Raw genomic sequence first — 13,265 nt, forward strand, 5'->3', positions numbered from 1 at the left:
ATGTGCTGGAAATGAGAAATACAAAAGGAAGGCCTACAACACAGATAGTCCGTTACTATGGTGACCATTGTGAAGACAATCTGAGGCAGCACGATGTCACGCTGGTGGTGCTCTCAGGGGGTGCAGTAGCTGTAGTAGGCTACAGTGTGGGGCACTGAGGGAAAGATGCTGTGAGACCAAACATAACATAAATGCAGAGGAGTAAAGGACCTTATTCAACACACACACACACACACACACACACACACATACACAATCTGAGGAAAGTTGCATGGTGACATGGGTTTTTAGAATGACAACAGACTCTTTGGTTACATAACACTGAAACATGCAGATGAGTGTTTACTGAAGGCAGCACATGATGTGAAGGAACACAAACACCATGGAAGTGGTGCCACTATTTAGGCTACTTACGCAACAATGTGCATACTTTGTTTTAAAGGCCTACTACTATTTACCACCATTAAATGGACTGATAATTTATGTTGATGGCCTTGCCCTTTTATCCTGGCAAAAATTCACGTACCAGTTGTGCAGTTTTTTTTTACCATGGTGAAAAGTACTGCGTTTAAAAATTATTTTCTTCTATCAAATATAAATGTTGCGTAACACAATGAAGACGGAGACGCTTTTTAATTAAGACACCACCTTCGTGTTTGTTGACGGATGTCAGCCATTTTCTCTTGGCAAAGGTCGCTGTCTTCCATGTTCCTCTAGTGGAAACTGCTTCCAAAGTCTAAAGATAGGTGGCAGTGCGAGCTTGGAGAAGCGATTGGGAAGAACCATATGGAGGAAACTGTAACACGAAAGCAGGAACTGACTGGACATAAAGGCTAGAGTGTTTCATTATGCTTTTGCTAGTACGCTCCTCGGTGAGGTGTTCAGCTGCAGTTTTTAACGCAAAACCGTTTTGTAAAAACGAAGTGATTTCACGAGTTATTTCCCTCTCTCTCAGAAAAATGGTGCATTATCAGACGGAAGAGAGAGGACGGCCAAACTCGACAGACTACAGGATTTATTTTAGTAAGTCGAATAGCATATTGTAGAGAAACGCGGTTGATTCATTGCTTTTCTTGCAGTGGTATGACCTGCTGACGATGCATCCCACAAGAAATGGCATTTTTAAACGTAATTAGCCTAGCTTCTAGAAATGGCCATAACCACGTAGTCATTCCGTATACGACCTAACGACTTGCTACTATCAACTGTTACACAATACCGATAACAACTATTTTATTGGGGACTTTACTTACAGTATGCATTAGACGTCTATTTCTTAAAGATGACTACATGGGTATCATAATATCAGTTGCAATGCCACCTTCAATGAGCCTAGGGATAGGTCAGTCCATAGCCTATGAGAGAAACGTTACCACGTGCAATGCAACTTTGTGTCATTTCCCATTCTAGGTGTAGACACGTCTGGAATGTAGGCCTAAGATATCTAGGTTATAATACAAATGTAGATTTTTTTTTTAAATGTATTATAATTATATATATTAAGGGCAAAGCGGTTATGTCTCTCAATAGAGTGTACATTTTGTAATGTTCAAAGAAAGTAAATTTGACCAATCTTGGTGTCAAAATGGAAATTAAGTAATACACAAAAATCAAGAGCCAATATCTTCAGTCATTGTCTGATGAAATGGGACAACGACTTTGTTAGTCAGCTAGGAGCTTTTTGATAGCAGAGTGTGTCCCAATTGTCACCACATTATGAAAAACACAAATAGGCAGGATAAAAGGCAACCAACTGTATCGTGCCAGGGGTTAGGGGCATAGATATAGCCTACATAGATCTCATACATATGCATATATGTCTATGGTTAGGGGAGCTTCTGTGTATGTAAGTAGCAGAAGACTGTAGTTCCCAGCATGCTTTGAGTGTGTTCTGTTGTGGAGTGTAATTCATGTGTGTGTGTAGTATTAGCGTGTATTAGGCCTACAGTTATCATTCTCATCCTTGTGTTCTGCTGTAATGCCTGCGTGTTAGCTCCTGTGTTGTGAGCGTATTTGTGCACTGTAACTGTTTGTATCATGTAGAGAGAAGATTTGCCTCTCATTCCTTGCTATTAGCATGACTGTTGAATGCATATCCTGTGTTATATGGGACACAGGATATGCACTAACTCTGCAAGTGTTGTTCCCACTGCACAGTCCTTGTTCTAAGGGCATTTGTGCATCTGTTTGTTTTGTGGAGCTCCAAAAGCATATTTTGACCTGGATATCTGTGAACCATAACCTTAGTTAAGACACATACTTTAAATTGTATCCTTTGCCTCTCCAGAAACCTCAGAAGGGAAGTACATCTCACCCTTCCATGACATTCCACTTTTTGCAGAAAACGAAAAGGTTTGTTCTGAGTTTGACCATAGTCGAGTAAACCTGCCGGGCATGTGGAGATCGATGGTATCCCATTTGTTTTAAGCAAATGTGTTTGTCTCAGTACAGGAAAACGATATACCAACAAAGAAGTTAAAGACTGACAATCAGGTACTGTCAATTTACTTGATGATGATGAAGCTAAGAGTCATTAATATCACTTGTTGGAGAAATTGTCAAAAGCCAGGACGTTCTTTGAATGACACTTGTTTTATTTTGGACAGGACGTATTTAACATGGTAGTGGAAGTGCCTCGTTGGTCAAATGCAAAAATGGAGGTAAGGTGGAAATATTTAGTGATTTTATTTTGACTGACTCATATGGAAGTTGACCTATAGTGTAATGATAAAAATCTTAAGCAATTTTGTTGTGTTGTTCAGAAGCCCCCTGAACCGTCAACAAATAGGTTGTTTGGAAATTGTCTTCTGTTTCCGTGGTACTGAAACCCCCTTCTAGAGATACACAGACAATTTCATAGAAATGTTCCTGTCAGGGAGAAATGATGTAATTTACTTCACTGTATTTCACTGAAATTACAGACAAGTGAGTAATATCTCTTGGTCAACATTGCCTGTAAATCATTTTCCCTAAAAAATAACCAAACTATTCCATTCAAAGGGTACCAAATTGCAGGCTGTTGCAGATGATTTTGAGATCTAGGAGGAAAGAAATATTGATAGATGCTAGATATTGAGGAAAAGGTGAATTTAGTTTTGGTGGTGAATAGGCAAATGGTTAAACTGACTGTTGGAAGTCGGTCGCCCTCCTCTTCACCCTAGCTTTCGTGAAGATGCTGGATACGAAAACAATTTAGTGCGGTGTGCTTCTCTTTCTTGGTTGTTCACCTCACCATTTTTCCATTTCAATGTAGTTCCGATATCTTCATTTCTTTTATTTGTTTGATCAGATTGCAACAAAGGAAGCATTAAACCCAATAAAACAAGATGAGAAAAAGGGTAAGCTGAGATACGTGGCCAACGTGTTTCCCCACCGTGGTTACATCTGGAACTATGGGGCTCTCCCTCAGGTGAGATTACTCTACAGCAGCAGCATGTGGTGGCTACGTCTTTATGTAACATTAGCTTTGCTTTCTGTCAATGACTAGTAGAAGAATAGAATAGAATATATTTATTTGTCATTGCACAAGTGCAACGAAATTGAGTTGGCAGCTCTCAGACTTCAGTGCTATTGAAAAATAAAAATTAAAAAAAACAAAAACAATACAAATTTATACAATATAACTATACAAATTTACACTATGAATACTCATCTTAAGTAAAACAAGTTTAAAAAAAAAAAAAACACAAGACATATTACACATCAAAGAGACAAATACAGGTTAGTTTTGTGCATTGTTAAGTAATGAGGGTGGATGGAAGGTTTCTGCCCTGAATTATTCACAGCTCTTTTTGATGAGGTGGCTGTAGAGCAGTTCCCCCCCAGTTCCTCTGGCTTAAAAAAGGGGGTTGCTTGCACACGACCCTGTGCCTTTAAGATAGACATGCACCCTCCTTACATCCTTGTAAGTCGCTTTGGATAAAAGCGTCTGCTTAAAAAAAAAAAAATACTAAATCATGGGCCCCTCTTTCCCCCCCCCCATGGCATACAGATGAATTGCACATTATATTTGAGCTGACCTAACTCTTTCCCAACTGAAGCTAATGTGTGTCAGTTGAATGCACTTCTACCTTTGCCAGTAATGTCTTCTTGAATGAATGATTCTTTTGTGGGTTTATCTTTGACAGACATGGGAGGATCCCAATCACACGGACAAAGACACTAAATGCTGTGGAGATAATGATCCCATTGATGTGTGTGAAATCGGGTCCAAGGTAAGTGGCCAGCATCCTTCAGTGTATCGGAATAGAATATTGCATGGCTGTTCAGATACTCCGCTCAAGTCTTACCTCCTATTGGTCAGAATGTGCATCAGATGATAAATGGAAATAATGTGCTGATATACTTTTGTCTTGCATGTTGTAACTGCATGAATGTCTTGACTGCATAAATGGTGTCAATAAAAAATTGATCACAAAAAAAAAGAATGTGCATCTGTACACTCATTCTCCTGCGTCCTTACAGGTGTGCTCTCGTGGAGAGGTGATCCAGGTAAAGGTGCTGGGAGTTCTGGCTATGATTGACGAGGGAGAGACTGACTGGAAAGTCATTGCCATTAATACAGACGACCCTGATGCTCAAGAGTTTAACAGTGGGTTTGAATAACAAACACATCACTTATTAGTATAGTAGAGTCTTTTCACCACTGTACGGTTATGCTAATACCACTTTTCAATTGTGCACAGGTATTGCAGATGTTCAAAAGAAAAAGCCAGGTCATCTTGAAGCCACTGTAGACTGGTTTAAGAAATACAAAGTGCCAGATGGAAAGCCTGAGAATCAGTTTGCATTCAACGGGCAGTTCAAGGACAAGGTAACATTTTACTAATTTTTTTTTAGAAATCCTGAAGTTTCTCCAGGTATGTGTTCTATATTTCCTTTAGTTTGAGGGTGTCATTGTGCGTTTTAGAAACTAAAAGGGGATTTATTCTTTGACAATGAGTTACTTCCTGAGTTGAGTTGTCCTCTGTCATTCCCAGGACTTTGCGGTGCAGGTCATAAGGTCTACACATGACCACTGGAGGGCCCTCATGCAAAAGCAGGCTAACGCTGGAGAGATAAACTGGTGAGAGGCCGTGTGAGATGTATATACTGGTACTACCAGTGGTGTAGTCCAGGGTATACGCAGGTATACAAAGTATACCCACTTATTTTTCAGTCAGCATTGCGTATACCCACTTCTTAAAACAGGGCGTTTATCCTGTGCTGTATAGGCTGCTTAAAACAAATTAAGATTACCCACTTCTCCAGGGACCACTACACCACTGGATACAACATACTAGTGGATTAGTTTTCTACCTTCATTTAAGGTTCCTTTATGATGTGGTCCGCACTTTCAATGACTATAATGTGTCAGGCGCTCATTCAAATGTTTTACAACATTGTAGTTAACTAGAGGTTTGTTAAACATATATAATTCATGAGATCAATTAATAAGACCTAAATCAATAATTGGATGGAATAAAATGACAAATATAGACCATATTTCTGCTGTCACACAAATGTGGTGATGTGATGTGATGCATCTGCGTCCTTTCCAACAGCCAAAACGCCTCCGTGTGTGACAGTCCTTTCAAATGCAGCCAGGAGGAGGCCAGTGTTATCATCCAGGCGGTGAGCGAGGCACACATGACACATGAGATCAGACTGGATGTTTAGGCCCAGTGAATGATGTTTGTTCTGTTCTGTGCTGTGATCTTCCATGTTTAGGTCCAGCGAATGATGTTTGTTCTGTTCTGTGCTGTGATCTTCCATGTTTAGGTCCAGCGAATGATGTTTGTTCTGTTCTGTGCTGTGATCTTCCATGTTTAGGCCCAGTGAATGATGTTTGTTCTGTTCTGTGCTGTGATCTTCCATGTTTAGGCCCAGTGAATGATGTTTGTTCTGTTCTGTGCTGTGATCTTCCATGTTTAGGCCCAGTGAATGATGTTTGTTCTGTTCTGTGCTGTGATCTTCCATGTTTAGGCCCAGTGAATGATGTTTGTTCTGTTCTGTGCTGTGATCTTCCATGTTTAGGCCCAGTGAATGATGTTTGTTCTGTTCTGTGCTGTGATCTTCCATGTTTAGGCCCAGTGAATGATGTTTGTTCTGTTCTGTGCTATGATCTTCCATGTTTAGGCCCAGTGAATGATGTTTGTTCTGTTCTGTGCTGTGATCTTCCATAGGCCCCAGCAAGTGGAGAGGCCTTACCAGTGCCTGCTGAAGGTACGTAGAGATGGGGAACGTTCCATGGGTACTCATTGGTCATGTAGTGTTGTCAAAGATGAAGGGATGTGTATAAGCATATACACAAACATGCAAATTTTGTGCAGAAAATGGTATTTTTGTAAAAGTGATTTTCTGTGAGGGAGGGAGACTTCTTGTACTTGATGGCATGATTGAACAGACTTATAATATTCAATATTCATATTTTTCAGGATTTATTAGAGTAAACCCTTAACGAGTAATTTCTTAGTTCAAAAATGTGTGCGCAAATGTAATGTTGTGCTAATGCTGGAACCGGCAACAGATAGATAGTACTATTTACTATCTACAGTAATATTCGATGTTTCCGGTAACTGTGTGTGACTCCCAGCAGCATGTCCATGTGCTCATTCCATTGACTTGATTTCTTTTCCAGTGGATAAGTGGCACTTCCTCTGAAATGGGCTCTGATCCCAGGAAACAGAGGGCAGAACCTCAGCAGATCGATGACTGAAGCACTTAATGAAAGGGTTGCCAAACACAAGGTTTAATATAAAGTACTGTATGACGATATAATGTCCACTCCCATTGTACAGATTTATTTGTATTAATACAGTTTTGTTTTACTTATTGTTTTAAGTTCATTTTTAGCTTTTGAAGTACGGAAATTGCGGATCACACATATTTCTACCTAAAAGGAACAGTTTGTATAATATTTTTTATTATATTTTCATGTTCAGAAAAAATGGGTATATAAGTATGAAAATGTTTTTGTTTATTAATGTCATGCAGATTTGAAATTAATGAAAGTTGCCAAACAGTTTGCAATGTGCTTAGATGGTCACCCAGTATAAGTTTGATTCATTCATGCATGTTGTTTATTTATAGGACAAAACCCAAATGGGTGTATATTTTGTTTTTTGACTAATAAATATACAATGCAATACATCTCTGGGCTTTATTTAGGAAAGATGCATTCACTCATTGGAAAAGACAAGCAGCACAGGTTTTTAGATGCTTTAAATAAATATAAATTTTATTAAAAACACCCACATCTCAGCAATATCAGGAATGATATAATAAACAGCTTTCAAATAAACTGCATTCAGTACTTCAGTACGTTACAATACTTACAGTATTTATACCCATCCATAATTCCATTTTAAGCATACCAAACTTCAGGGAGAACAAGGGAAGCAGTTTTGTTTAAAAAATAAAAAAAAAAGGACAGGCAGAAATATATGTTTAACTTTTAGTGTCTAACTGCAAAATACCAACACGTGAACATGAACTGCTAGCTTAATGTTGGAGCTGTGCACCCTTGTGCATTAGTCAAACTCATAAAGTAATTCAAGTAATGTTGACACCACTCAGAAAAACTCATAAGCTTCTTCAAGTATGGCTATGCTTGTCACCCGCTATATCCTAATCACTCTTCCCCCTCTCCGCCACAATCTGCTACTGAAGCTGGGTCCTGTACACCGAAATTGAACATCAGTTTTTCACTTTACAACAAAAAACTGGAATACTCTCTTACTATTCATTATGTCTAGTTGACTTGTAGCTAGCAAGGATCTGCTGTGGGTACTGTAAAGGTAGCTGCTGTTTGACAGTAAGTTGTGGCGTCTATATCAGCGCCCTTGGTCTACTAATCAGGGTTTGTGTGAAAGACCAAAACTATCCACAGATTGGCTGAGAGAGAGACAAAACAATGATTGTTTTATGGAACATGGGCCATAGGTACATCTGGTACACTACAGATCCTACACATTTTGATGTGATGACAGGGGTTGAAAATGACAAAAAGAAAGAATCTGGTATGTACAGCACATTTACAATCTACCTTTTAAATAAGTGTTTGTAATCTTTAATTTCATTAATTTTCTGAAAAAGAATTGAAGTGCTTCCAGAAAATCTTTATACATGTTAGAATGGGGGAAATATCTCACCCCTTCAAATATCACATTGAATTGAATGGAAGAGAGGGAGAAAAAGTATTATATAAATGTTTAGTGGTCATAAATAAATTTTACTTTAGCTATACACAAGCACGCAAATGTGCATCTATGGTCATAACTGCCTTGGCTTTATTCTTTTTTTTTTCTTTTTTCTTTAGTAGAATGCGAGTGCTTCACTAATTATTTAGTCAATGCCATACTTTCCCTTTAATCAACTCAGTGCATATTATTATACCATCAAATTAAATTTTAAAAGTTAACCGACAATCTACTAAAACATAAGTACAAAAATGCAGGTCATTTCAATATTTCTTACAAAGTTACTTTTGTGTGTTTGTAGTATGTACAAATAAATTCATGGGGGATTCATGATGCAAAGGCCAATCCCTGAAGGAGTGGAAACAACATAAACGACACAGGTAATGTTTATGTTGTAATGCACAGAAATGAGCTGAAGTATCCCTGATTTTGCTATTACGTCAAAGCTTGAAGTTCAAGTAATACTTTCTTATAGGTAAAGTATGAAGAAAGTATGTGATGAACTTAGCCTTGCCTTGGCCTAAAGGTTTTGCGAGACTAGTAACTGTAACTGTTTAAATGTGAAGTGCTGTGAAGCCATAAGAAAAAGACTGAGAGAGAGAGAGAAATAATAAAAAGCCTTTGTATCATAATCCTATTGCCAAACTAGTTCTGAGGTATATGACAAGTAGGTACTGTACATCATTCATAAGCCTTCTAACTGCCCCAATAAAGATTCTCACATTATATGTTTATAGCAGGTCGAGTAGCACCATTTGAAATAAAACTCAGTTGAAACCCAAACAAGAAATATTACTTTTTTTACAGTACTAAAATCTAAAGCCTAGATTCCAGAGAAGAGAATTAATTTACTGTACAAATATCAACTTTTTTAATCATACATCTAGTTTACAATTATTATTTGAGGACCCCACAGCAAGCCAGCTGCCTTAGAAACCATGACGCTAACAGAGACCCAACCCTGTTCCTTAAGCTCCACCCGCATGCCGTGAGGAACGTGATCATCAACACAACAGTCACATGACTAAAATGAGCACGCATTAAACACCCGACTCCAGGTTGGTTCTGCAGGCTGCTGCCTAGAACTCATCATTTCTGACCGAAATGTTACCCTTAAGGAAACAAACAACCTCCTGGCTGATGTATTTCTTCTGAATAAAAATATTACTGTTGTATAAAATGCACCTTTTGAATGGCTCAAAACACAGTAAATAGAAAGTTCATAGAAAGGATTTGTGAAACCTGCTAAAGAAGCACCAGACAAATTTCATTTTGCACGATGGGCCTCGTTTCCCGATAACGACGTATCTTAACGGCCTACGTGGATTTTGACGACATCGTAGACTCATCATAGCCGTAAGTGCGGCGTCGGGAAACCGCTCTGCAAGGATCCCTCTTACGACCAATTTCAAGTCCTTTTTAGCGTGCGGGAAACTAGGCCATGATTCCTTTGTGTGAAGCAGGCTAATTCCATCCATGGTATTAAATTATTCAGGAAATAAAGTTTACCGTTTTAAGTAAAAAGGCAATAAACCTTTTCAAAATCCACAGCCCAATTTGAAGGTTTAAACCCCTTAACCTTCTATATTAAAAGCACTGTAAAACATTTGTTTAATACATTTTTTCTGAAGAATATCCTGGATGTAACCACCAATGAACCATTAAATAACTGTCTTTGAGTGACAGCGTGTACACACCAATTTGACTATGAAGGCATTATAACACAAGACACCTTTTACCTGTAGCACCGAGAATGCGATCAGCGTTTTCTATGAAGATCATATCTCTCCTTAGAGATAATTCCTTTCGATTCAAAAATGTAAAGCCACCAAAATGAAACTTTGTTTCCAGTAATATTCTGTCCTGATGTGTTTGGACATAAAGAAGCACCAGAGAAGTAGAACAGTGTGATTCCTGTAAAAAGTAACCTAACATTAAATAAATACCGCCTTAGGGTTAGTCAGTAAAGCTTGATCTCTGGAGGGGTGGCACGACCTGATACGTGACTATCTCTTCAGTGGATCTCTAAGTTAGCTCCATCTGTTCTGGTGGTGTGCTGTTTTGCTCCTGGGTGTCAAGTCACTCACATATCCCAGAGAGAGAAAGTACTACCAAAAGCACCTAGGCAGTAGCACCAATGTCATTTTCTCACTACAGTAGCACCCTTTCCAGCACCATTGATGAGGGAGTGTTTCTGCGTGTGGATACTGCAGACCTAGCCTACATGAAGCAGTTGTACGGCCCAGTGACCTTAGTGAAGGCGTAAGGCGACGTGCCCACATATGTGTTGGTGGTGGAGGACATGGAGCGCTCCGTCAGGTTCTGGATGAAACGCTTGTAGGGGGGCTCATACGACTCCGGGTGTTCTACCGGCTCGCGCTTCACCTTTTTGCCGTTCTTGCTCGGCGGGGTCTCAACGCCACCGTTGCGCTCGGTCTCCTCCTCCTTCTCCCGTGCCTTCTCGGCTAACTTGGCTTCCCAGAGAGACAGCCCGTGTTTAGCCTCGTTCATGTTCTTGTGCTGGTAGAAGACCAGCGAGATGCGCGTGGGGTGGGTGCGGTTGGGCTGTTTGAGCGGCGTCGTAGCGTGCAGTTCCCTCTTGGCACACTCGATGAGGATGGAGCCGTGGCTCGGCGCAACCGCGACCCCGCCAATATCAGGGTCCAAAAAGTTGTGTTCATTGTCTGACCACACATCAGGTTTCACCTTCGGTGTGGTGGGTATCTGAGTGTTGGGTTCCTGCTTGATCAGTGGGCTCCGCATGCCGCCATTAGGCAGCCCGAATGGAGGTTGGCCACCGGGTGTCAAGCATTCGCTCCCGAGAGGCGGAAGCCCCTGAGGCATCCCGTTAGCTCCATGCAAGCTCATCTCAGCCTTGGGTTGCATACGCAAGGGGTCCAGGCCAGGAGCGTACATCTGAGCGTTCTGTGGCAGGTACGAGTTGGGGTACCCACCGAACTGATTGGATGAAGGAGGGGCCCGAGAAATGGCCTCCAAAAACTGGGCGTCAGGGCCCCCGTTGGGAGGGAAAGGGGAGTACGGCCCACCTGGGTGAACCCCAGGCCTCCCAGCACTGTGGGCGAAGCCATTGACCTGCAGGCCTGGCTCACCGTAGCGTGGCGGATAGTTAACCCCATACCGCTGATGACCCCCGAACTGCTGGTCGGCGTACATGGGTGACCTCTGCTGCTGCTGCTGCCTGTACATCTCCAGGTGCTTTGGACTGCCGGAGTAATAGGGATGGTAGTTGTCCATGGCCGCCATTCCTCCATTGCTATGGTATCCTGGGTATCCTAGGTTACCGGGCGTAAGAGCGCTGGGATAGGGACTGGCGGGATTTCCACCGTTCATGTAAGAGTTTGGTACGTGTAGAGGCGAGGGGTAGGGACTCGCTGAGACGGGAGACTGCGGGTACAAGCTACCCGGCTTTGAAGTGCTGGGGAAGGGACTGGGTGAGCCGGGAAACCTGGGGTACCCTGCGGGGTGGGGAGAGCCGGGGAAGAGGTGTGCGACGGCAGCCTGCTGCTGGAGCTGCTGCTGGTGCTGAAGAGGGGACCCTAGACGGTGCGGCTGCTGCCCAGGATGGAGGGGCGCACCAAGGACACCTATGAGAGCAACAGAGCAACAAATTTAGTGACAATATTTCTGAGGGCCTAAAGTAGGCTATAGTCTGCATTGCAACACTACGCGAAATCAGTTCTTTGACTCTCGTCCCAACAAGTGGTCGGCAAGTTAACGCTAATACGTGACTGGTAGCTGACCTGACGGTATTAAGCCTGTGTTATTTAATAGCTATTAGTAGGGATGGGCACGCTCTACTTTCAAAGAATATAAATAAGTTTTCGGGTGCGAGTAAAAGAATATTAACTTTGAGTATAATAAAAACCACACTCTCAAGCTTTTCTCAATAATATTAAGACCAGTTTATTTCAACAGACGCGTTTCGGCCTTAAGCCATCGTCAGTGTCGATGGCTTAAGGCCGAAACGCGTCTGTTGAAATAAACTAGTCTTAATATTATTATTTAATAGCTAGACATAAGGACACCTGTGTGGCATAATGAGAGGGAGAGCAACAGAACAACACATTTAGTTACGTCTTGTAGAGAGCGCTACATTATCAATGATCAGCCCATCTACCCTCATTTGACAATTTGAACTACTCAAATATATCCCAAAGAATCTTAAAACTGGTTTGTAAGACTTTGAACACTGTCAACCACTAGCCCACTTTTGTATATATAAACCTTATACCTGGTATGTGTGTGGGGTGGCCTGTTGTTGTGTTCTCATAAGTGCTCTGTTTCTTTGCTTGAGCGGCCTTCTCCGCCTTGGAGGGTGTGTCAGGGTTGCCAGCCAATCTATTAGCCGAGGCTCTCTTGGCGTCCAGCTTCTTCTGCCGGCAGGACTTGGCAGGCTCCGCAAGCATGCGCACTTGCCGGCGGAAATTGCTGAGCACCTGTATGGCTCCGGTGCGGGTCTTCTCCAGCTGGGCCTCTGCGCTGCCAAACTCATCAGTGGTGGAGGCCTTGTACAGCGGCAGCACGTGCAACTGTTCGTCTTCAGGGATTTTTCCGATCTGACGATTGTCCTCTCTTGTCAGTGTACACACCTAGGAAGGAAAAGCAAGTTCATTACCTTCGCCAAGGACTGTCGACTGGCCAAGATTGATCCGGATCTGATCCAGATTGTGGATTTGGCGGGCACTTGAATTTCACATAGAAATCCCCATTTGCAACACCTTTTCCTTAATAACTCCACAAAAAGTGTGGTGAACAGTAATTACTAAATTGTATGGTGAATGCACATAAAAGCAATGCTGAATACGATTGTGTCATACCATGATGCTCTTGGCAAACCATGTGGTGACAAATAATACTGATTAGACATATCAGTGCAACAACAATGTTCATTGTGTTTGTTTACCGTGTCATGATAATGTTGAAAAACATGGACTCACAAGAGCGCACCAGCAGCGTAACGAAGCTAGAGAGTAGAGATGATTGTTGAACTTGAATAAAGTTATCGCCCTCTGGGTCCCTGCTCCTGTGCGTTTTGTCTTTTGTCTTTGCAACAGTAGTCATCTC

At 41.5% G+C, this 13,265-nt stretch overlaps 2 protein-coding genes across 2 annotated transcripts in view; one reads left to right on the top strand and one right to left on the bottom strand.

Annotated features, from left to right (window-relative positions):
- Positions 1–848: 848 nt before the first annotated feature.
- On the top strand, positions 849–7,061 carry ppa2 (inorganic pyrophosphatase 2; the record flags this gene model as incomplete). Its single annotated transcript, XM_080859721.1, has 12 exons — positions 849–1,023; positions 2,288–2,352; positions 2,452–2,493; positions 2,607–2,660; positions 3,290–3,409; positions 4,128–4,214; positions 4,465–4,591; positions 4,686–4,813; positions 4,980–5,065; positions 5,544–5,613; positions 6,165–6,204; positions 6,620–7,061. The coding sequence occupies 12 exons, from the start codon at positions 849–851 to the stop codon at positions 6,640–6,642; spliced, it is 1,017 nt and encodes a 338-aa protein (XP_080715847.1). The 3' UTR covers positions 6,643–7,061.
- A 158-nt stretch (positions 7,062–7,219) lies between these two features.
- tet2 (tet methylcytosine dioxygenase 2) overlaps positions 7,220–13,265 on the bottom strand; it is a 33,953-nt gene continuing 27,907 nt past the window's right edge. The window contains exons 9-10 of the mRNA XM_080859432.1: positions 12,433–12,790; positions 7,220–11,785 (exon numbers count right to left, since the gene is read on the bottom strand). Coding sequence (XP_080715558.1) covers positions 10,401–11,785; positions 12,433–12,790 — 1,743 coding nt within the window. The 3' untranslated portion in view covers positions 7,220–10,400. The remainder of the gene's footprint in view (positions 11,786–12,432; positions 12,791–13,265) is intronic.

Source organism: Sprattus sprattus (genome assembly GCF_963457725.1).
Source record: "Sprattus sprattus genome assembly, chromosome: 20".
In the NCBI taxonomy this organism is placed as follows: domain Eukaryota; kingdom Metazoa; phylum Chordata; class Actinopteri; order Clupeiformes; family Clupeidae; genus Sprattus; species Sprattus sprattus.